Source organism: Oncorhynchus keta, chromosome 35 (assembly GCF_023373465.1).
Source record: "Oncorhynchus keta strain PuntledgeMale-10-30-2019 chromosome 35, Oket_V2, whole genome shotgun sequence".
NCBI lineage: Eukaryota > Metazoa > Chordata > Actinopteri > Salmoniformes > Salmonidae > Oncorhynchus > Oncorhynchus keta.
The window spans coordinates 21,733,816-21,760,003 of NC_068455.1; the positions used below are offsets into that span (position 1 = coordinate 21,733,816).

Here is a 26,188-nt window from a genome sequence, read left to right on the forward strand (position 1 = left end):
GTGTAACATTAAGATTTCCCTTCGCTGGAACTAAGGGGCCAAGCCAGAACAATGAAAAACAGCCCCAGACCATTATTAATTATCCCCCAAACTTTACAGTTGGCACTATGCATTAGGGCAGGTAGCATTCTCCTAGCATCTGCCAAACCCATATTCGTCCGTCGGACTACCAGATGGTGAAGCGTGATTCATCACTCCAGAGAACACGTTTCCACTGCTCCAGACTCCAATGGCGGCGAGCTTTACAACACACCAGCTGACACTTGACATTGTGCATGGTGATATTTAGCTTGTGTTTGGTTGCTCACTTCAGCACTCTGTCCCGTTCTGTGAGCTTGTGTGGCCTACCACTTTGTGGCTGAGCCGTTGTTGCTCCTACACATTTCACTTCACAATAACAGCACTTACAGTTGACCGGGGCGCTCTAGCAGAGCAGAAAATTGACAAACGGACTTGTTCGAAAGGTGGCATCCTATGACGGTGCCACGTTGAAAGTCACTGAGCTCTTTAGTAAGGCTATTCTACTGCCATTGTTTGTCTATGGAGATTGCATGGCTGTGTGCTCGATTTTATACACCTGTCAGCAACGGTTGTGGCTGAAATAGTCGAATCCACTCATTTGAAGGGGTATCCACATACTTTTGTATATATAGTGTATGGTAGGGCTAGCCTGAGAATAAGCCTGTCTGTGATGAAGAGATTACCAACACAAGACCATTGAAATATACTTATTTCATATTTTTTATTTTACACAACATAACAACACAGCAGATGTTGTTTCTATGTACAGTTTTTTTTGTGCCTTTAAACAAAGGCAGTATCAATGTCATTGAAAAGAAAGCTTGAATTTGTCTTGAAAAAATATCAATTTAATAAGAGGCCAAGTAACAAGTCTTTGATAGTTTTTTTGTATTGTCTCTATATGCAGGAAATGTTATTTCCTTGTAATAGAAAGGCTTTTTGTGAAATCGCTCTTATTCCTCTCGATCCCACATCCTGTGTCAGGGACAGCTGAATTCCTGTTGGTGCTCCTGGCAAAAGGACAACTGTTATGCAAAGGTAAGGCACCAATGCTTTTCTCTTGCCACAACTTTAACAGTGGGACTATGTAATGTATAAGTGGACAGGTATGTTGGTTTTCTTTTTCTCAATGTTTTCCTTTTTCGTTTCTCTGTTGTATGGGTATGAAAACACTGCTGAGCTCTGGGCTCCGAGCCCTCCTGGAGATTTTCTCCATCGGAGGAAAGCAGGGATGCAATTCTGATTCCTACAAGGCAAGCATCCATTTTATTGTTGGTCTTTGAAAATAAAAGTAAACTGAAACCCGAGGAGAAAAAAAAGAAAATGGTTCAAAAACAGATTTCCCAACACACACACACACACACACACACACACACACACACACACACGCACACGCACACGCACACGCACACGCACACATCACACAGTGCTTTCTAGAATCCACTCTGAACTGGAAAAGGTCGCCTTCACACTGTCTATATCTTCCTGTTGAAGTACAATCCCGTTCATGGACATACTCCGCTTAGACCACATATTCCCAAATTGTGTTGTCCCAACATAGCAGTGGTGCTTGGACGAGTCCTCGTTTAGAGAGTACCTACGTTTGGCCCTCACCCCTTCCACCGGTAAGGTCAGGTACTTGGAGGAGGGTCTTGGGTGTGCACGTCTCAATATGGGGGTGTCCTTGACACTCGAAAAGGGTAGGGGGGAGTGGAATACTGGGGCGCACGGCTGCTCCAGAGCCGTGGAGTTGTTGCGGTTGGTATTCTGGGTCTCAGCGTTGGGGAGGGCCTCTATATTGGGCTCAGGGGTGGCAGCAGCAGCGTAGGGCTTTGGTGCAGGCTTGTGCTTTGGCTTCAGAGACCCTGAGGATCCAGGTGTGTTCCAGCTTTGGGTCACCTGGGACGTAGCAGTAGAGCAGTCTGGGAGAGAGGTCTCGGACGAGTGCGTTAGCGTGTCTGACGCGTGGCCAACAGCCTTTAGACATCCTCCACCCCCTCCGTCTGACCCTCCCATGGCCTGCTTGGACACAGAGGGTGTGACAGTGCACCCCTGAGACTGCGCTCCATTGGTCTGTGAGTGGACGTTGGTGACAAGGGTGCCTTTGCCCGAGTTAGTGGTGTTGCAGACCTTGTAGCGAATCATGAGGATGATGATGAAGACGAGGACAGAGGCCACGATGATGCCACCGATGATGATGATCATGGTGCCTCCCAGGAACTGGGACTGCATGAAGTGACAGCGCAGGTACTCAGACTCGGTGGTGAACTGGACACAGCCCACCACGCGGGTGGCGGTGAGTGAGGTGATACCGTCGTCGTAGATGGCCAGAACACACAGGTCGTACGACGTCCCAGCAGCCAGGTTGTTGACTAGGAAGTTTTTGCTTGTGGGGGGAATCATTCTGAGAGGAGAGAAGGACAAAGGAAAGATATGTCAATGTGGATTTAAATGAAATGTGTTATAAAGACAATTCATGTCATTAATGCATACTCTTTTCTTACCAATTGTTAAAATGTACTTCTGTTTCTGGCAAGCAATTTCCTATAGTCTTAAAACAATGCTAGTTGCTGCATTTTATAAATATTGTTATATAATATCTCATTATCCCAAAACTACAAGGCTAATAAAAATGAATATATTTTTGGAGAGCAATGAAACCTAAAATGTTCAAAGACAACATAAACAACCTCAAGATGTTACAGCAGTGTGTGTGCAATATTCCTGTATAACATTAGACAGCATACATTGACTAAGTGAATGCTAATGTTATTTATATTCCTGAATATTGTTTGACCTCTAATGTTGTCTTTGCCATTGTGGTGTTTTTTTATTTGGAAGAAAGTGGCCAAGAAAGCAGCATTTATTGGTGGCTAGCTGTGTTATTATCTCTCTTATTAAAGTTGTCCTCGCTATGTCTGCCTAGGACTGTTCACTCTAAGAACCAGCAAGGACTCATTTAATGAACAATGCTCTCAGGCCTGCCCATTCCTTCCCTCTTTTTTAACCATCTTCTGACAAATATTTGGAGAATTTAATGGTCTTAAATAACTGCCATAAAATTCTGAACAGTTAACACATTGATACATTCTAGAAATGGCTGACAAATGGAAAGACTAAGCCAGTCATGGTAATTTGAGTGAAGAGATATCCATTTTTACATTTACATTTTAGTCATCTAGCAGACGCTCTTATCCAGAGTGACTTACAGTAGCGAGTGTATACGTATTCATCACTATACAAAAAGGAGTTACAACAACATTACTTGGCAGAGATTGTCATTGTCATTTAAAAATGCTTAGCTTTATCGATCTTTCAAACTGTGACAGTCACAGAATAACCAGTAAATACTGTATTTATTTTCCCTTTCTTTGTTGTTTATGATTGTGCGATGCTCAAAACCACATGGAACTGACTGCATTGCCAAAGAAATTCAATTAATTGAATCCTTTCATACAGAAAACTTAGCTTATGGCAGGCACGTAACGTGGCTCTCTACCAGTAGAGTACTGTACATTGTCAAGAAAATTACTGTGCAGCTATTAAAATGTAAAAGATAAAAACAATGGCGCCCAAAAAGTAAACAACACTTCCACTGATTCATTTACTATTAACATTTGCTGAGCCTGAGGTTGTCAAACCAAGATAATGTAGGCTGACTTCACATGCAGGTTGACATCAACCAACAGTCATCGGGCAATGTGCACAGCACATCTCCATCCAGCCGTGTCATCGAAATCTACAGCTAATGGAAAGTTTTTCTTCTTTTAGTTTAAAAATATTTAAAATCACATGAGACACAGACGAGACATAATTTGAACAAAATTGTTATGTTAGCCTGGGTGTGTTTATTGGACAATAACATGGAAATTGGGACCATTTAATTTGAATGAAGCTGTTTCTTTTATGCCTTAAGCACATCTGAGCCAGGTATTACCTGCCCCACAGGACTATTTGCTGGCTAAAATGGCCCAAGTTAGAGTGCTTTAAAAGAGGCTCATTCTCCTGATTTGTGTGCACATAAAAGCTTGCTGTACAATTTGCTTGATGCCCACATTTTTTAATCACCCCCCCCATTGAGTAATAAATATGCTTGAAAGGAAAATGACTGTGTGCAGGTGAAACAACCAGAGGTGCAACTTTGGTTTTAGAAGTGGGGGGGACATAATTAGATTTTTTTCATCCAGTAAGTAAAACACTCCAAATAGCCTACCGAACTGCTCGGAGGTGTCCGCATGGTCCTAAATCATACCGTTGCCTCATTTTGTATCACATTCCAATTCTAAAACTGGGGGGGACAAAAATGCAATTTCAGAATGTGGGGGGGGGCATGTCCTCCCAGTCTCCAGTGAAAGTTGTGCCCCTGGAAATAACTATAGAGAAAACTATAGTAAAACTGAAATGGCCTGTGCTTGTGGGATAGGAGACATGCTATTCAAAAGGTCAATGTAACCCAGAGACAATTGGTGATCCTTCATATACACACAAGAACACAAACTCAGTACTAGTGAGAGGAAAACATTTGATTTTGTAGTTGTGTGAAGCTTTAAATACGTTATTTTTAAGACTATGTTAGTGGAAAATTAGTAATACTGTTCAATGCAGAACCTGAAGATACGCTAATGTTAGAAACCCTTTAAAAAGAAGCCTGGTGTTCGCCACTCCCAACTCTCTGAGGATAGATGCTGCAGCCAGCCATTACACGCCCTATGCTCAAAAGATATAGGACTGGTTTCCATTCATGCCTCTACAGGCAAAGAGAGCAAAGGGATTGATCCTTCCCTATTAGATCAACATAAAAAAGTGACAGATGTATTCGTTAATGAACCGCAGATGGTTTCTTCCTGCCCATTGGAGTTCTCCAACTACGTAAATCCATGTACTGCATGTGCCCATTGCAATTCCAGTTAGTTGTAGTTGTTGAGACTGAAATAGCCATTTTACTGAGGACCTCTTCGAAATTCAATAATATCCTATTCACATCACAGAGAAAACAGGCCGGTTTTGTGCAGCTTCACGATGCAGAGTTCAGCTCATCTTAATCTATATGAAATCATGACTGAGAGACTGCTGACTTTCTTTGATCCCACTGCCACACAGCCCGCCTGCTCTGAGCCAATGCGGGGATGTGAGTTTTGCTTTGCAGGAGTTTTACTAATTAATTTTCAAGGATTACAAAGGATCTAAAACAGATGTAATAACATTGGGATTTGGTTTTTGTAATTCCACTCTCATGTATTTTTTGAAAATATTTGTACGTTTACTCAATTCTGTTGTGCAAATACAATCGCTCACTGTACAACAGCCTAACATGAAATGTAATAGATTACAATCCCACAAATCTAGCATGAGCTACTAGCTAAACATATTTAAATCTCAGATTGTGGCTACCGTAATTGAAATTGAATATTGGTTGATTTTAAAGATGTTGAAAGCCTATAAAAAACATTTTGGGTTTGCATGGTGTGTGAATGTGATTGAGAAAAAAAATATATATTATGCACAGATGAATCTCCATAAAAACATATCTGAACCAATACTATAAGTGCACTTGATTGAAATGAAATCACCACGAATTTCATACACAAATCCGGTCAATAAAATCACCAAGAGGGGACTGAACAGAACCTACCTGTAAACGAGAGAGTCATCATAACTGCCATTGTACTGAATCTGGAACATCCGGATCCCAGGTATATTCCTCTGGAAGTTGAACTTGATCAGCGCAGTGGAGGACGTGGCCTCGGCGATGACCACCCGTTTATCTGTGCTAGTTTTGGTGTCTCCAGTGTGGTTGCTGCCGTTGGCCCCAGCCCTGGTGGATGTGGAGATGTCAGAGGAGCCAGGGTCAGGCTCCTGGATGCTGTTGGTGCTGTTGGAGATGTGTGGGAGTTTGATAATCAGCAGCTCCACAGTCTGATGTGCCTCACCTGCCGGGTTGGACGAGATGCAGGTGAAGGATCCTGTGTCCTTCACTGTGCTGATCAGAATATCCAGGGTGCCGTTGGTGTACACAAGCGTTCGGGAGGAGTTTGCCACCAGCTTCCCCTCTGGGGAGATCCAGTGTATGGCAGGCTCAGGGTCCCCCCGGGCCTTGCACCTCAAGACCACCCTCTGGCCTTCCAGCACCCGCATCTCATGGGAGTGCCGGGTGATGAGAGGAGGTTCACACAGGAACTCCTCCTCAGGTATAGACCAGAAGTAGCGTCCGGAGAGATGCTGCGGTGAAGCGCATGTCTCCAGATCATCCTCTCGGCTCAGGCGCCTCAACCACAGCAGCTCACAGTTGCAGTGCAGTGGGTTCCCACCAAAGCTCAGCGCGAACGAGGGAGAGTTCATGATCCCAGACGTGGCCAAAACCTGGGCCCGCTGGAACAGAGGATCAGGAGGGAGTTTCTGTAACTTATTAGAGGTCACGTCCAAGCGGTTGAGCTTTTGGAGAAGAGAGAAGGTCCCCTCAGGAATGTAGTCGATCATGTTGTGGTCAAGGCTGAGGGTGGCAAGGCTGGTCATCCTCTGGATAGCTTCCCAGGGGATGGACTCCAGGTTGTTGTAGGACAGGTCCAGCTCCTCCAGGGCCAGCAGGTCATTGAAGGCCCCCAGGTGGATCAACGTCAGCTGGTTGTTGTTGAGGATGAGGTGGTGCAGTTTGGACATGCCGCTGAAGGTGTCGTTGGCTATCCGGGTTAGACGGTTGCTGTTCAGGTGCAAGGCGCGGAGGTTCTCCAGGTCAGCGAATGCATGCGGCGTGATGAAGCTAATGGTATTCCTGGACAGGGTAAGGTCCTGCAGCCTGGTCATGTTGGCAAAGTCTTTCCTTTTGATGCTGGTGATGAAGTTGTCGGCCAGCCGCAGCTCCACAGTGTGCCTGTCAATGTTCGGGGGGGCAAAGAGGAGCCCTTTTTTGGCACAGAGGGTTGCGAGGTTGGGAGATAGTATTTGACAGACACAGCGCTTCGGACAGATCTGGGCCTTCACTGCTATTCCGATAACCAACAGACAGACCAGCAGTTTTTCCATTGTAAGTCAGGTTCAAACACCTGCAACATAAGAAAGAGAGAGGGAGAGAAAAATAGATAATTTATCATCTGAACCAGATTATTTCATTAATTTCATGACACCAGCAGTGACACTGACAGCCTGAGTCAAAGATGCTCTGATACTTAGTTTTATTTCACCCCAGTCTTGAACTTCCATTTGTATAATGTGTCCATTTAGTAGGACAATACCCAGGGGTCAGAACTTGTTGAAATGACACCAGTATAGCTAGAAATTGATTGAGCTCAGTACAAATAAAAACGGGTTGAAATGACATCAGTACAACTAGAAACTGGTTGAAATGATGTCAGTACAACTATAAACTGGCAAAATAACGTCAGTACAACTATAAACTGGTTAAATAAGTTCATTACAACTATAAACTGGCAAAATAACGTCAGTACAACTATAAACTGGCAAAATAACGTCAGTACAACTATAAACTGGTTAAATAAGTTCATTACAACTATAAACTGGTTAAATAACGTCAGTACAACTATAAACTGGCAAAATAACGTCAGTACAACTATAAACTGGTTAAGTAACGTCAGTACAACTATAAACTGGTTAAATAACGTCAGTACAACTATAAACTGGTTAAATAATGTCAGTACAACTATAAACTGGTTAAATAACATCATTACAACTATAAACTGGTTAAATAACATCATTACAACTATAAACTAGTTAAATAACGTCAGTACAACTATAAACTGGTTAAATAACATCAGTACAACTATAAACTAGTTAAATAACGTCAGTACAACTATAAACTGGTTAAATAATGTCAGTACAACTATAAACTGGTTAAATAACGTCAGTACAACTATAAACTAGTTAAATAACGTCAGTACAACTATAAACTGGTTAAATAACGTCAGTACAACTATAAACTAGTTAAATAACGTCAGTACAACTATAAACTAGTTAAATAACGTCAGTACAACTATAAACTGGTTAAATAATGTCAGTACAACTATAAACTAGTTAAATAACGTCAGTACAACTATAAACTGGTTAAATAACGTCAGTACAACTATAAACTAGTTAAATAACGTCAGTACAACTATAAACTAGTTAAATAACGTCAGTACAACTATAAACTGGTTAAATAACGTCAGTACAACTATAAACTGGTTAAATAACGTCAGTACAACTATAAACTAGTTAAATAACGTCAGTACAACTATAAACTAGTTAAATAACGTCAGTACAACTATAAACTGGTTAAATAATGTCAGTACAACTATAAACTAGTTAAATAACGTCAGTACAACTATAAACTGGTTAAATAACGTCAGTACAACTATAAACTAGTTAAATAACGTCAGTACAACTATAAACTAGTTAAATAACGTCAGTACAACTATAAACTGGTTAAATAACATCAGTACAACTATAAACTGGTTAAATAATGTCAGTACAACTATAAACTGGTTAAATAATGTCAGTACAACTATAAACTGGTTAAATAACGTCAGTACAACTATAAACTGGTTAAATAACATCATTACAACTATAAACTAGTTAAATAACGTCAGTACAACTATAAACTGGTTAAATAACATCAGTACAACTATAAACTGGTTAAATAACATCAGTACAACTATAAACTGGTTAAATAACATCATTACAACTATAAACTAGTTAAATAACGTCAGTACAACTATAAACTGGTTAAATAACGTCAGTACAACTATAAACTGGTTAAATAACATCATTACAACTATAAACTAGTTAAATAACGTCAGTACAACTATAAACTGGTTAAATAACGTCAGTACAACTATAAACTGGTTAAATAACATCATTACAACTATAAACTAGTTAAATAACGTCAGTACAACTATAAACTGGTTAAATAACGTCAGTACAACTATAAACTGGCTAAATAACGTCAGTACAACTATAAACTGGCTAAATAACGTCAGTACAACTATAAACTGGCTAAATAACGTCAGTACAACTATAAACTGGCTAAATAACGTCAGTACAACTATAAACTGGCTAAATAACGTCAGTACAACTATAAACTGGCTAAATAACGTCAGTACAACTATAAACTGGCTAAATAACGCCAGTACAACTATAAACTGGTTAAATAACGTCAGTACAACTATAAACTGGCTAAATATTCGAACAGAAAGAAGAAATGTGTGTTTACATGAATCACTAGCCTGTCCATACACTATAGTTCCGAACAGAGCTGTTTACTTTTAAACACATCCCCTGCTGCTCTGCTCTCTACCCCCAGAGTGAGTAATGTGTTGGGGTCACTCACTCAGCATTAGAAGTGTGTGGGGGTGCCGAACAGAGGAGCTGTTTCATCTTGCTTTAGCCTGATCTGTGGACTGCAGCGGACACATCTAGCACATGACCTTGACATGAGGGAAGGTATCACCGCCGTAATTACACTGAGGAAAGTATGGAATGACAAGATAAGTGTCTCGCTACTCTCTCAGCCTGGCTGACTCCATGGCTACCTGCCTGGCTACCTGCCTGGCTACCTGGATACCTGGCTGGCTGCCTGCCTGGCTGCCTGCATGGCTGCCTGACTGGCTGCCTGACTGGCTGCCTGACTGGCTGCCTGGTTGCCTGCTTGTCTGTCTGCCTGTCTGCCTAGCTACAAAGGAAGGATGATGGGCAAATTAAATAAAGTCAATGTGATGAGGTGTGAAAAATTCTGACAGGAGAATTTAATTTCGTGCCATAGAGTGAATGGGATCATGTCGACATAACGGTCCATCATCATAGTCAGCCAGACCATACTTGACACTGACACATGCCAAAACCACAGGCCTGTATGATGTATGAACATACCTCACATTTGGAAAAGGCCTCATTTAGCCTATAGGATGATCTGGCATGATACAGTATGTCATTTTTATGAAGGAGAAGAGGTACTCGTCACATGACAGGCTACTAAATGTAGGTAAAGAGCCAATATCTGCATCCAAAATAGCACCCTACTGTCCCTATTCCCTATATAGTGAAATACTTTTAACCAGGGTCCATAGTGCACTGTATAGGAAATATGGTGCTATCGGGGACACAGTGAATCACATGACATGCATGTCCAGTGAACTTGCATGGCAGCCTGTGTGATTTTCTAATTTTCTAGTCTTGTCTCCAGAGCACACAGGAAGGTCATACCACCACAGGGTAATGAAAGCAACACTGCTGCCCACTCACAGAGCAGACAGCAGGATCATGTTCATTACCACACTGTAATTCTTTACCATTGATTTTCCTTTCCAGGCTATACATACTGTTGTTTGTGTGTGCATGAGGGACTAGAAAGAACGAGGATGAGGGAGGGAAGAGTAGGAGGAGAGAAATAGGAGATCATAATGGAGAGAGTGCGCTCTCCCTCTCCCTCTGCAGTCTGTATTGCATATACAGATCTGCAGTGGAACATTAAATATTTGATTCATAGCTCGGTAGATCTGATTCACAAGCCTGGATAAGGGCCTTCACAACAATATACAAGACGTGATGCATCATGGTTAACACGTGATGCTTAAGGAAGTTAATTGCCATGGTCAGTGGTGTAAAGTACTTAAGTAAAAATACTTTAAAGTACTACTACTTAAGTAGTTTTTTGGAGTAACTGTACTTTACTTTAGAATTTATACTTTTGACTACTTTTACTTTTACTTCACTACATTCCTAAAGAAAATTATGTAATTTTTACACCATACATTTTCCCTGACACCCAAAATAACTAGTTACAATTTGAATGCTTAGCAGTAAAGGAAAAAGTCCAATTCACAAACTTATCAAGAAAATGTCCCTGGTCATCCCAGGCTGTCAAAAAAAAGGAAATTGTGCCATCTTGTTTGATAAATATAAGGAATTTGATGTGTAGAATGTACTTTTACTTAATTATGACAAGTGAGTACTTTTTCCACCACTGTACTTAAGTACATTTAAAATCTGATACGTTTAGACTTTTACTCAAGTCGTTTTTTACTGGGTTACTTTCACTTGAGTCATTTTATATTAAGGTATCTTAACTTTTACTCAAGTATGTCAATTGAATACTTATTTCACCTCTGGCCATGCTGGAATGCCAGGACAAACGGAATGTGCCGGTTAAGGTTTTAGCTTGCTTTCATAATTCCATATACGTGAACAAGAACCTACAATATCAATACAATATCATCTAAATCCTCTAGCTAAATCACAAGTCTAAGAAAGACAGAGAATATGTACAGTAGGGGAATGGCCCATCAATCAACACATTTTCTACATGCTTTGGATTGAAAACAAAGAATGTCACAACTATGCAAATATACCCCATGCATATAAATAAGTAGCTGTTTTTACTGAGGCTAAAACCTCAATGCAATCTCTCAGTGACAGCCATGAGTGGTGGTTTAAAAATAGCATTTATACACAGAGAGACTGCAGAGAACCTTAAAAAAGCACTGTTTGATGATTCCCCATAAAATCAGATATGAGAATAGCAGTTAAAGTAGGCACTTTGAGACTAATGGCCTGACTCAGTACATACACTCCTGTTTGCTCTGTAAGTCCCAAATAGCATAATTTTCCCTATTTAGGCACTACTTTTGACCAAGGCTTGTAGGGCACTGTTCCATTTAGGACACAGCCTCGTAACTGTGTCACTGGAAACCAACCAGGACTATTTTCAAACTGAGGAGACTGTGTGGCATATAGCCAGCGATACAGCCAGGAATGATTGCTAGTATAGCAGTTGTAATGAGGTAGTTGAGCTGAGCACACTATGACTCCCTGATCAACGTTGAGCAGTATGCCAAGATCATTCTTGGACACACAAACAGTATTGGAACATGTTCATGACATCTACTAGATACAATGCCTTGCAAAAGTATTCACCCCCCTTGGCGTTTTTCCTATTTTGTTGCATTACAACCTGCAATTTAAATAGATTTTTATTTGGATTTCATGTAATGGACACACAAAATAGTCCAAATTGGTGAAGTGAAATGAAAAAAAAATGAAAAGAAAAAATGGAAATGGAAAAGTGGTGCGTGCATATGTATTCACCCCCTTTGCTATGAAGCCTCTAAATAGGATCGGGTGCAACCAATTACCTTCAGAATTCACATAATTAGTTAAATAAAGTCCACCTGTGTGCAATCTAAGTGTCACATGATCTGTCACATGATCTCAGTATATATACACAACTTTTCTGAAAGGCCCCAGAGTCTGCAACACCACTAAGCAAGAGGCACCACCAAGCAAGAGGCACCACCAAGCAAGAGGCACCATGAAGACCAAGGAGCTCTCCAAACAGGTCAGGGACAAAGTTGTGGAGAAGTACAGATCAGGGTTGGGTTATAAAAAAATATTAATCAGAGAGGCAACAAAGATACCAAAGATAACACTGAAGGAGCTGCAAAGCTCCACTGCGTAGATTGGAGTATCTGTCCATAGGACCACTTTAAGTGGCACACTCCACAGAACTGGGCTTTACAGAAGAGTGGCCAGTAAATGGAAGAAGGTACTCTGGTCAGATGAAACTAAATTTGAGCTTTTTGGCCATCAAGGAAAAAGCTATGTCTGGTACAAATCCAACACCTCTCATCACCCATAGAACACTATTTTTTTCATCAGCAGGGTCTGGGACACTGGTCAGAATTGAAGGAATGCTGGATGGCGCTAAATACAAGGATCATCATGGGGGAAACCTGTTTCTGTCTTCCAGATATTTGACTTTGAGGGGGTGAATAGTTATGCACGCTCAAGTTCAGTTTATTTGTCTATTTCTTGTTTGTTTCAAAAAAAATATATTTTGCATCTTCAAAGTGGTAAGAATGTTGTGTAAATCAAATGATACAACCCCCAAAATCTACTTTAGGTTGTAAGGCAACAAAATATGAAAAAATGCCAAGGGGGGTGAATACTTTCGCAAGGCACTGTATTGATGAGAGTGCGAGAGAGAGGGCGATATGAGAGAGAGAGAGGAGTATGACATTGTATGATTTGTCCTTGATGCAAGTGGAGGCAGGATTATTCAAGGTAGATTGGTATTCTTTATATTTGCAAGTCACATACTCAAATGCAATGCTCTGCTAGCAGGATGTTTGTTGTTTGTTTACGTATAAGCAAATTATAGGGTGTTACAGAATCCAGAATAGGAAATGCTAGAGAATTGAAAACATAACATTATCGCCTTCCTTTCATGATGGAACATTATGTGTTTGTCCCGAATGTGCAATTAACCACAAGAGTGTCAATGCAATTACTGCATTATTATTACATTCAACCAAAGTTCAGGAAGTTCATGCTGATTTATAGTCTGAAAGGGTCCTTTATTTAACACAGATTGAGGCAGATTTGAAAGGCATGTTTTACCTACTTTCAATGACTTCCATCTCCTATTAAACTAGGGAAACATCTGAACAAAAGTAGTATTCAGAATGGTAAAGTCCCAATTTATTACACAGCCAGACAATAACCTTTCATAACGGTGTAAAATAAAAATGCTCTTCTGTTTTACAGCATGCCTGCCTTCAGCCTTCTAACTAAACTACAGTGTTCATATTAAGAGCATTCGACATTGCAAGAGCACAATAACAATGGCTTATGAAATTAACTCTAGCAAAGCACAGCACTCAAAAGACAAGCAACAATGGCTAGTTACTAATAATCATATTCGCCTACTCAGTCACACTCAATGTTAAGGACAAGGTGAAGTTGTGCAAGAGGTACCGTTCTGTTTCTGTATCCTGTTCATCAATAAAAAATGGCTGACTGACTGTGCAGTGGAGGGCAAACAAAACTTCAGGGGAGCATTGGGGGAGCGATGTGTGGAAGACACTCCACCCCATGAATTATGCATATAGCCAAAAGATGAACACTCCTCTATAATTCACACTGATCAAATTTAACACACAACGCAAACATGAATATTTTAAGTCCTCTTAAAGGGGATGTTTCCATCACATTCAAAATCTGATCCTAAATGTTTAAGATATGTCAACACACGTGCAGATGTTCTGGTGTACACAGAAAATGGGGATGAGGAGAAGGATGAACAAGCCCTGTGGCTTGGCAGCTGGCTCTCAGGACAGTGAGAGCATTGACATGAATGTCAACTGGAATTAGGCTGGTATTGTGTCATGGTCCCTAAAATAACCACAGTTGAATCACATGAAGATGTTGATGTTTAACCTGGAATAACCCACATTGTTTTCATCAGACGCCAATTGTTCAATACATTTATTTTCGAAGTGTTATGGATATTTACCTCTAACCTCAATGTAACCAAAGCATAACCTTATTAAACCCCTAACCCCTTAACCACTAACCCCTAACTACTAACTGTAAACCTTATCATAACCCCTAACCACTAACTGTAAACCTTATCACAACCCCTAACCACTAACTGTAAACCTTATCCTAACCCCTAACCCATAACCACTAACCGCTAACCACTAACCCCTAACTGTAAACCTTACCATAACCCCTAAACCCTAACCCTTAACCCCTCTAACTGCTAATCACTAACTGTAAACCTTATCATAACCCCTAACCCCAAACTGGAAACCTTATCATAACCCCTAAACCATAACCACTAACCTCTAACCCCTAACTGTAAACCTTATCATAACCCCTAACCCCTAACTGGAAACCTTATCATAACCCCTAAACCATAACCACTAACCTCTAACCCCTAACTGTAAACCTTATCATAACCCATAACCCTTAACCCCTAACTGTAAACTTTATAACTCCTAACCGCTATCCACTAACCCCTAACCGTAAACCTTATCATAACCGTTAATAAATATAGAAGCCAAAGCAATTATAGTCACCTTTCTAATAAATGCTCTTGGAAACCTTGGAGCAGTAGAGATACCTCGCAGGGAATCACATGGTGAAGTGGTGCTAAAGAGTTCTTACAGTATCTCAGCTTGGCAGCCCTGCTGTGTACAGACTAGAGTCTCTGAGTGCAGGCCAGCATATACATGCTCTACTCTACTCTGGTCTGACATTTGGCATGGTAGCTTCTGTTAAACTGCAGTCATACTATTAACCCTCAGTGAGTGCTACCCAGAAAGGAGAGCAAGAGGAAAAAGAGAGGGAGCGATAGAGACAGAGCAAGACAGACAGACACAAAGAGACAGAAAGAGGAGGGTGATGCTGAAGAGAGGTGGTTATTTTCCCAGAGAGAGAGTGTTACAAGGATCAGGGCAACACGGTGGCTTCATACTGTACTAACAGCCCACTTACATATTGATGTGTTTGTCTGCCTGTCTGTCTGTCTGTCTCTCTCTCTGTCAGTCTCTCTCTGTCTTTCTCTGTTTCCCTCTCTCTCTCGCTCTCTCTATTTCTCTCTACTCAGACAGAGAGAGAAAGAAAGAGAGAGAGAGAGAGTGGGGTGGACAGTGTATGGATGCTTTCTTTATCGTAATAAAAGTGGTCGGCCTCAAAACAGAACATGTGCATGTGAGCATGCACATACACAGATGCACACATAGTAACATACACAAAATCACACATGCACATTGAGATAGTAGCTAGTAGCCATGTCTCCAATATGAATATACCTATCAAAACAATACATTCTAAACGATTTGTATGCATGCCCTGTGGTGGTATGTTTTCTCACCAATATGCACTGTTCCTGGCTTTGGCTTTTGCTGTAGTCATAGCAAGACATAATGAAGCTGCTGAGCAAGACTAGAAAAGTCTGATTCATTCTTTCCCCGAACAAATTACATAGTCATTTCTTTCAGTTTCGTTTGGAGAAACATTTGCATTCGCTATTTTTGATTGTCTCTCTGCATGGCTTTGACATCTTCTTGCATTGCAAAGTAGAATAGTATGAGGTGCTAAGATTATATTTCCAAAGTGAACATAGCTTCAAGCTGCTTCTACACTGCTTATGGCTTCTAAAGCACTACAGTATATACTGAGTGTACAAAACATTAGGAACACCTGCTCTTTCCAGGACAGGTTGAAGCTATGATCCCTTATTGATGTCACCTATTAATTACACTTCAATCAGTATAGTTGAAGGGGAGGAGACAGCTTACAGAGCCAATTGAGACATGGATTGTGTATGTGTGCCAATCAGAGGGTGAATGGGAAAGACAAAAGATGTGTCTTTGAACGGGGTATGGTAGTAGGTGCCAGGTGAACCGGTTTGAGTGTGACAAGAACTGCAACATTGTTGGGTTTTTCATGATCAACATCTACCCATCTGTATTTTAAAAAATAAAAAATGATTAATAGGCAAGCCAGTTAAGAACAAATTCTTATTTACAATGATGGCCTACCCCGGGCCAAACCCTGACAATGCTGGGCCAATTGTGCGCCACCCTATGGGACTCCAAATCACAGCCGGATGTGATACAGCCTAGATTTGAACCAGGGACTGTAGTGATGCTTCTTACACTGAGATGCAGTGCCTTAGACCACTGCGCCACTCGGGAGCAAAGAAAGGCTCCCGAGTGTGTACACCAGTATCAAGAATGGCCCACCATCCAAGGGACATCCAGCCAACTTGACACAGCTGTGGGAAGCATTCGATTCAACATGGGTGCGCATCCCTGTGGAACACTTTGTAAAGTCCATGCCCCAACGAATTGAGGCTGTTCTTAGGGCAAAATGGGGTGCAACTCACTATAAAGAAGGTGTTCCTAATGTTTTATACACTCAATGTATGTTTTGTCTATTTTCAAACAGCTGAAGACGTAGCTTTACTTAGGTGAGGACTTTAGGGATGAAAATACTTCTTTTCTCAGCGATAAATGGCGGTGGCAGCATTTCCACAGAATATTTCACATAAATCACCATCTTAAAGAGGAAACATGAGCTGAAACCCAGCGCTGCATGCTGCAAAGGCTGCTCCCCCAAGAGCCAGGCAGCAGCATCCGCCACTGTGCTGTATAAAGCAGGAACAGCCTCTCCCTGCCCTGCTCCCTCAGAGACTTTCATCACAAGGAGACAATGGAGTGTTCTGGAAGGAAGGCGCTCTGAGTCATACAGACATACAGATCTTTTACCTCTCTCTCGCCATCTCTCTTTCCATATTTGCTAGTTTAAATATACAATTGTTGTCTTGTCAGCTATTTGTGATGATAAGTTGGGGGGTAAAAAAGTTTTTAAAAATACATTGTCGACAGTATACCCATATCTTATTTCATTCGCACCACTTCCCTCTTTTCTGCAGCAATGCTTGGGGAGCTTCAATAACAAGAGAGGAACAACACTGTTCAGCATGAGTAACAGCGTGTGTGTGTGTGTGTGTGTGTGTGTGTGTGTGTGTGTGTGTGTGTGTGTGTGTGTGTAGGCCGGTGTGCAGGCATGTGTTTATGTGCAAGCGTGAGTGTGTGTGTGCGCGAGTGTGTACATGTGTACATGCATGGGTGCATGTGTGAACCTGTTTGCCTGTTCACTCAGGCCTTTTTAATTGTAAAGAAACATAAATCCAGCGCTGCATGTAATGAGATGCATATTAATAATAATCAGGCTGAAGCAGCTCATGACACTGTGACAAAGCTTATCAAGCTACCGACCAGATTTCCCATGGTTCCTTAGACATGTTGTTTACTGGTCACTGAATCGCAGGTTACCATCCAGGACAGTTGAACCTGTCCCTTTCCCCCTGCCTGTGTTTCACAAAGGAGAATATGTGTGAGTGTGTTGGTGCATGTGTATGTGCGTCTGTGTGTGTGGGCATGGGGTGATGTGTAGCTGTTGTGTGGTCCAAGGCCTCCAGCAATAGACGCACGTCAGTGGAGGAGCCGGAGGCCCCAGCATCCCATCAGGCTTTGCTGGGGAGAGAACCACCAGCGGGCCCATATGCTAAGAGGCCGCGTGGTGGAGAGCCGTGGAGAGGGCAAGAGTAACAGGCTGCGTAGTGATCCGTATATACAGTATAGCTGGCCTCCACCAGGCCCAATGAGCAGTCAGGCCTCCCTAAGTCCATCTTTCATCTCCCCAGGAGAGTACCTCCCCCCTGCTACAAACCCTCAGTCTGGTGGGTCTGATCAGAACAGACTGACACCACGCTGCAAGTGTTCTAGCCCGGGAGGAAGGAGCTCTCAGTGGGTGATAACGACGAGGAGAGGGGGTTCCAGAAAACTGCTGCCTCAAATCACTACTAGCCTCTATGAACCCTGTGCTTTGAACAGTGTTGGGGGAACGAGGGTCAACGGCAGCTTTGATCTGAGTCGTGACCACGTCCAGAACACTCCAACTGAGAAGCAGGTGGTGCATAGATGGGTAGCCGCGAGGGTAATGGGTTCAAATACCTCGTCTTCCCTCTACCTGTCTCTTTTCACCTCTGCACCTTACGCTTAATTACATGCACTGTAAGCCTGTAAGATACTCTCCTCTCCCTGAACTGTTCTTGGGTGAAGTTGAAATAATGGCACCAAGCTGAGCTGAGTAGCCAGCAGAAAACATCCATGGATAGGATGATCTGATGTGGGGATCTGGATGAAGACCCAGATGAGATGAGAGGAGGAGCGGATAGAGATGGAAGGCAGGCTCCAGCCTCCAGGCAGGCAGGCTGCTTAGATGGGCCGATAATGTGCTGAGTAGCTTCCCACTGGCCCCAGGCCTACTTATCGCCAATCACACAACCCTATCTCCTGACAATTAAACAAGACAGAATCCATGCCCAGAGCCTGGGACTAAGCCAGCAACTGACTGGCTGAATAGGATGTGAGAAGCCTACAGTACAGTAAGTAGTATGGTCTTTTGGCAAATTCCACTGTGGTTGCACATATGCAGTATGAATGCTATTCACTGTGAGATTAAGGTATTTTTTCCCCCTCTGACGGACACCGTACGTCTGACTGCAAAGGGATCCATTTCATTTTGTAACAGGGTATAAGCAGCTTTTTTATTTATCCCGCTTTCAGAGAAGTGATATCAATTGCCCTGGATTTGTAATGACTAGCATGGAAAACAGCTTAGCTCGCCATTATCATTACTAAAACAAATCCATTAGCAGTTTATATGATGACATCACACATATTAAACCACAATGGAGACATTTGTACAGTAGCGAGGCCTCATTACCAAATGATAAATCAATAATTAAGTATAAAGTATTTCAATTTCAATGTTGTTACAGTCTCACATCTGGTTCAAATCCAGGCCGTTTGTGATTTGGAGGCGGCGCACATCCGGGTTTGGCCGGGGTAGGCCTTCATTGTAAATAAGAATTTGTTCTTAACTGACTTGCCTAGTTAAATAAAGGTTAAATAAAAAATGTAAATGCCAGCTTGCCTTTTACTTTGTTTTCTACTCATGCGACTAATGCCACACCTTTTCAAACATCATATTATGTTCACTGTCCTCTCCTAACATCAGACAAAAGATCCAAAGTCACAATTTGCATTCACCATCTTTGTATCTCCCCCAGGATTATGTGCCACACCATCTTTTAATAGTCTGTCAATGCGGTTTTCTGCTACAACATTTGATGCAAGCTACAGTAACTTACTTACAGTAACTTACCGCGAACCTAGCTAAGCATGGTTGGATTATATAACAATCACTAGTGAAAAATGACAACATTTGAACCCTAAAATTGAGCTTAAACATTACGTATCATTGTTATGTTAGGGCAGAGGTGGGACCAAGTAACTAACTATTAAGTCCCATGGTCCAAGTCTCAAGTCGAGTCCCAAGTAGGATGGGTCAAGTAAAGTCCAAGTCGTGCCTTCTAAGAGCAAGTCTAGTCGAGTCCCAAGTCTCAAGAAAAGTAAAGTCCAAGTCGTGCCTTCTAAGAGCAAGTCTAGTCGAGTCACGAGTCTCAAGACAAGTAAAGTCCAAGTCGTGCCTTCTAAGAGCAAGTCTAGTCGAGTCACGAGTCTCAAGACAAGTAAAGTCCAAGTCGTGCCTTCTAAGAGCAAGTCTAGTCGAGTCACAAGACAAGTAAAGTCCAAGTCGTGCCTTCTAAGAGCAAGTCTAGTCGAGTCACAAGACAAGTAAAGTCCAAGTCGTGCCTTCTAAGAGCAAGTCTAGTTGAGTCACAAGTCTCAAGACAAGTTAACAAAAAGTCCATATAAGCAATGACTTGTTCAACTACAAATCGTTGTCTATTTATTGGGGCTACTAGACAGCCCTTTGCATTATTTCATTTTTTTGGAGCTGCATATTTCTTTATGGTAATTCTCTCTCCCTACAATTTGATGTTTTTTCGAACTGGGTTGATTGACAGTTTTCTGGTCCAATCAGAGGACCTAGTGTGTGTTTCACTAGCCAATCTTTTGCGATGCTGTGGCTATTGTCTCTGGCTGCATGGAGAGTAATTGGCAGGAGACTGCCACAAAACAAGTGACAAAACATGACAATACTTGGCCAGATAAAATTAGTCAAAGTCGAGTCGAGTCTTGTGGTCCAAGTCAAGTCTCAAGTTATTTTATTTTATATCAAGTCATCAAATTTAAGACTCAAGTCAGACTTGTGTCCAAGTCATGTGACTCGAGTCCACACTGTGCTAGGGAGGACAATGATAGAGTTGTCTATAAAACTGTGCATGTCCTGCAGCACAAACATAAAATGGCATGAGAATAATGTAACACAACATGTTATCTATACAGAATTAAACTTAATCTCCCCAAAGCTCCAAGAAAGGGGAGTACTTTTTCACTATGCTCTGAAATGAGTAATGGCTTTGGCATTTGAAGAAAATACAAAAACTCCCGATCCGGTCAAGTGCCACTCTCCTTTACAGAGTAAAAACCATCTGAAGTTACATGATCTATGAGTAAACCTTGCCAGGTAAATGTTCCCTTACATTTTCTCTACGTGGATTCCCAGCGGAGATTCAATTCTATGTTGTGATCAATAAACTTAATCTCATCACCTGCCCATGCTAGCAGAAGTATAATTTCTCCACCACGGAAGTGCTGCCTATCTGTGGCTATTATTCTTTCCCTTGTCATCTCCGGCTACATTGGGGAAAACGTCCTCGTACATGAGACGGACAGGAACACTCCTGAGATGCTTCATAAGTGTGTGCGTGCGTGTCTGCCTGTGTGTAGTGTATGTGTGGAGCCTTCACACGTGAAACTGTGAAGAGCTGTGCTTTCCAACGCTGTATACATCCTCAATGTGCCTGAACCCATAGGCATGTAATACAACACACAGCTGCTACACATGTATGACTATCGCCTCTCTCTCTGTGTGCAGCACCTGGTTAAAAAGAGAAAACAGCCCAGCCAGTCGTACCACTGAATAATTCAAACAGTGTAGAAAAGACAGCACACTCTATACAAGATCAGGAGCCCTGTGCAATTAAAGAGACATGAATAATGCAAAAACAAATAAGCACTTAGAAATGCATGGAAACTCTTTCATGAAGGGTGGTGGGGATCGTGAAGCAATTAAATGTGTCCATTAATTTTGGATTCGTTTTTGTTATAGATGAGGTGGGCAGGCTGATGACCCTTAACAGACACAGCAGACAGAACGTTATGCTTATGTAACGATGTGTGTGCACTCTGCCATGCATGCAGAACACCTCTGAAATGATGTTCCGTAGTGCACATTGTTTGTTCAATCCTCCCTCCATCCCTTCCACTCTCCATCCCTTCAACTCTCCATCCCACCCTCCATCCCTTCAACCCTCCCTCCATCCCTTCAGCCCTCCCTCCATCCCTTCAACCCTCCCTCCATCCCTTCAGCCCTCCCTCCATCCCTTCAACCCTCCATCCCTTCAACCCTCCCTCCATCCCTTCCACTCTCCCTCCATCCCTTCAACTCTCCATCCCTCCCTTCAACCCTCCATCCCTCCCTTCAACCCTCCCTCCATCCCTTCCACCCTCCCTCCATCCCTTCAACCCTCCCTCCATCCCTTCAACTCTCCATCCCTCCCTCCATCCCTTCAACCCTCCCTCCATCCCTTCAACCCTCCCTCCATCCCTTCAACTCTCCCTCCATCCCTTCAACTCTCCATCCCTCCCTTCAACTCTCCATCCCTCCCTTCAACTCTCCCTCCAACTCTCCATCCCTCCCTTCAACTCTCCATCCCTCCCTTCAACTCTCCATCCATCCCTTCCACTCTCCATCCCTTCAACTCTCCATCCCTCCCTCCATCCCTTCAACTCTCCCTCCATCCCTTCCACTCTCCCTCCATCCCTTCATCCCTCCCTCCATCCCTTCCACTCTCCATCCCTTCAACTCTCCCTCCATCCCTTCCACTCTCCATCCCTTCATCCCTCCCTCCATCCCTTCCACTCTCCCTCCATCCCTTCCACTCTCCCTCCATCCCTTCCACTCTCCATCCCTTCATCCCTCCCTCCATCCCTTCCACTCTCCCTCCATCCCTTCCACTCTCCATCCCTTCATCCCTCCCTCCATCCCTTCCACTCTCCATCCCTTCATCCCTCCCTCCATCCCTTCCACTCTCCATCCCTTCCTCCCTCCCTCCATCCCTTCCACTCTCCCTCCATCCCTTCCACTCTCCCTCCATCCCTTCCACTCTCCCTCCATCCCTTCCACTCTCCCTCCATCCCTTCATCCCTCCCTCCATCCCTTCCACTCTCCATCCCTTCATCCCTCCCTCCATCTCTTACACTCTCCATCCCTTCCTCTCTCCCTTCAACCCTCCCTCCATCCCTCCCTTCAACCCTCCATCTCTCCCTTCATCCCTCCCTAAAACCATCCCTCCCACCATCCCTCCCTCCCTCTCTCCCTTCATCAATCTATTTGTTTATTTTTTTTCTAGTAAAATCTGTAAATCCTCTTGTCTGAGAAAAATAGGATGTGTGTTTGCTGCACGGCAAAGTCATGAGAATAACTTATAGCTTAACAGCTTAACCCCAAATCTTTCAACGTAGCGGGCCATCTACTGAGACCATCTGTCTGTTTGTGGTGCTAATGTAGAGAGGAGGGCACACAGACACACACACACGCGCTTCCTGTCCTGTTCTCTCTCAAAAACACCCACTTCCTCCCAGCCTGGCCTGTCTACCATAACGCCAGGGATATGAACATAAAACGCGCTACAGATGGACAGGTCCAGAGTTCAGAGTTATTTCTACAGTTAGACTGGCAGCAGCACATATATAGTGGCTGTGGCTCTGCTGCTCTCATGAAACTTGTATGGGATCCAGAAAGAGAAAAATGACCTAATTCCTGTAGCCTCATTATGAGACGAGACAAAGCAGACTGATTGTTGCATGAATATAGGATTTGTTATTATAGCCAGGTGGTAGACCATGATGTCTGTTGAATGTGCTGTTTGTTTGTTTTCCCAAGACTTATTCCAAGACGGTACTGTACCAAGCAGCAAAGGCGCCTCATTTCCAACTGGGGGCAGCAGCCTCGGCCTAGGCCTAATCATTTATACTGGGTGGTTCGAGCACTGAATGCTGATTGGCTGAAAGCCATGGTATATCAGATTGTATATCATGGGTAAGACAAAACATTTATTTGTAAGAGCTGTATCCAGGCACTGCGTCATGCATAAGAACAGCCCTTATCTGTGGTATATTGGCCATATACCACACCCCTTTGGGCCTTATTGCTTAGTATAGGATTCCTGTACTATACATTTGGATAAATACAGCTGTATGTATATCAGGCACACAGCTCGGACACCCATGCATACCCCACAAGACATGCCACCAAAGGTCTCTTCACAATCCCCAAGTACAGACTATGGGAGGCGCACAGTACTACATAGAGCCATGACTACATGGAATTCTATTCCACATCAGATAACTGATGCAAGCATTTCAGTACACTCGCAATAACATCTGCTAACCATGTGTACGTGACCAATAAAATGTGATTTGATTTTGATCAGATTTTAAAAACAGATAAAAATACACCTTATGGAACAGTGGGACTGTGAAGAGACACACACAGGCACAGACACACATACACATGATAAGACACGCACCCTACACACACGTTCACCTTTATTTTGTATTGTAGATACTGTATGTGATGGTAGAGTAGTGGCCTGAGGGAACACACTTAATCTATTGTGTAAAGTGTTATGAAATGTAATGCCATGTAATAGTTTTTATTGTACAGAAATAACTGCTTTAAGGTTGCTGGACCCCAGGAAGAGTAGCTGCTGCCTTGGCAGGAACTAATGGGGATCCTGAATAAATACAAATACTGCCAGTTCCAAGAGTCTGTTACCAATGAATATGGATGACAGAATGATCTACACTACAGAAAACAGCAGGGGTGAAAGTAGATTTAATTTCTTACCGGTACGGGACACCAAAGTGGGCACACACATTTTTATACTAGAAAAATGAAATGGTAGCCTACTCTGCTGACACGGACAAACAGATAAATAAAAACTATGTTGTCTGATACATATAATAGGCCTACGAAAAGGGGAGACACAAATACAATATGACGTTGGTCTAACCTGGAGGAGGAAATCATTGTCCAAAAACAAACAAAGGTGGCACTGACCCAATGAAAAAGATTCTGCACACTCACCGGGGATATGGCCGTTGCTCTCTGCTAGTGCTAATATGATAGGCTACTGTTTGCTCAATTAAGTTAAGAAGTTGTATAGCTAAAAGACAGATTAGAGTCTTTTCATTGTCATCTCTTTACAGCAATAGCCATTTGCTTTCCAAACAGTTTTTCCGCGATTGTATTTTAAATATTGTGATATGCCTGCCTCTGCTTTTCATTGACAATCTCAACTCAACAATCACCTATTTGGTATTTGCAGAGTGCGCTGTCTAAATTTTGGGCCCTTCTGACATTAGGCTATGCGATTTAAAACAATTCAAAGCTTTTTTTTGCAGAAGCTAATGATCCTCTGTGGCCAAATCATGCTTTCTGGTGTAGTAGCCTATTTGGTATGATTTTATTTATCTATGTATAGACAGGAGTAAGCTAATTAAGCTTTATATTATTGTTTTGACAATTTAATTAAATCTACTTTAGGGAAAGTTTAGCTTCCCCTAGCCTTATGGACACGCACTATGCATCCTTTTAATGTAGCATAAACACAACCAGTCATGATGTTTTCATCTGATTGTCAGACAATCACTTAACAAAGGTGCTCCTGTAGACTATCTACGCACTCACAAAATAACTTCAGCATCCAAACCCCAACATTGCAATGTGCATCCCGCAATTTGATGAATGGAAAGAGACATCTGTTAGGAAACCTAGGTGTATTGTAATGACATTCTGTGATTGTCAATAGGCCTGCACTTGTAGCCTGAATTGATGCATCCACTGATGTCCACATGCACCTCGGTCTAGGCCACTTATCTCCACCTTGTCCAGAAGCGTCTCAGCCACTCATCTCCACCTTGACAAAGTGTAAGTGTTCTCCTCAAACCACAACATGGGGGCATGTTGTATTAATTGTGATAGGCTCACGTTTTACCGGTATGGCTTACCCCCACTATTTATTTTGCACACATTGTATGCAGAATGCATCTACAGTATGAGGCAACTACAAGCAATTACACGGCACTGACTGACAAAACCTACTGCTTTTTGACTTAGTGAGCTTTGGTCAAGACATAATATTCATAGATGTGTTGTTACTAATCTATGACTTTGGCTTGCAGAAATGCATCGAACGGCTTTTCAACATCATGTTTTATAATTCAATAATGATGTGCAACTGCAACCATTACGACTCTATTTGTCATTGATTTGTCTTTGATCCAATGTCAGGCATACTGTATGGCCTTTACCTGATGCCCCTGCCTTTTTTATTCCACTCACATTTCACTTCCTGTATTGATTCCACATTTAGGGATTAATGCAGGGCCTAATGGGCAACCACTCCAAATCTCTCTCCTCCTCCATCTGTGTGTCCACTGCCTAGCAGCAGGAGGCATACAAAGCAATCATACACAGATATAGAATCTGAATTTGATTGCCCTGTTGCAGGACAACTTTCCTGCAATGCATGATATTTTAAAACTTGTAGTTAATTTGAGGTTTAAAAAGGCTTCTGAAGTTTGTCATATCTACTATCTTGATTTGTATCAAATATATAAACCCCTAGAAAAAATGTCCATGCATTATAATCCACATAATAATTCACATGTTCTGATTGGCTGAAATTAAGTTCCAACATCTGTATCACACCTAGGCATACAATCAGTCTATAGTTGACCCTGAATTTTGCTGATACAAGGTGATCACACCTATAATCAGTCTATGG

The 26,188-nt window shown here is 42.3% G+C and overlaps 1 protein-coding gene across 2 annotated transcripts in view; it reads right to left on the bottom strand.

Annotated features, from left to right (window-relative positions):
- Window positions 1–728: 728 nt before the first annotated feature.
- Window positions 729–26,188, bottom strand: part of LOC118368133 (leucine-rich repeat and fibronectin type-III domain-containing protein 5-like) — a 51,568-nt gene continuing 26,108 nt past the window's right edge. For both annotated transcript variants that reach the window (XM_035751931.1, XM_035751932.2), the window contains exons 2-3: window positions 5,654–7,061; window positions 729–2,425 (exon numbers count right to left, since the gene is read on the bottom strand). In XM_035751931.1, coding sequence (XP_035607824.1) covers window positions 1,441–2,425; window positions 5,654–7,041 — 2,373 coding nt within the window. In that variant the 5' untranslated portion in view covers window positions 7,042–7,061 and the 3' untranslated portion in view covers window positions 729–1,440. The remainder of the gene's footprint in view (window positions 2,426–5,653; window positions 7,062–26,188) is intronic.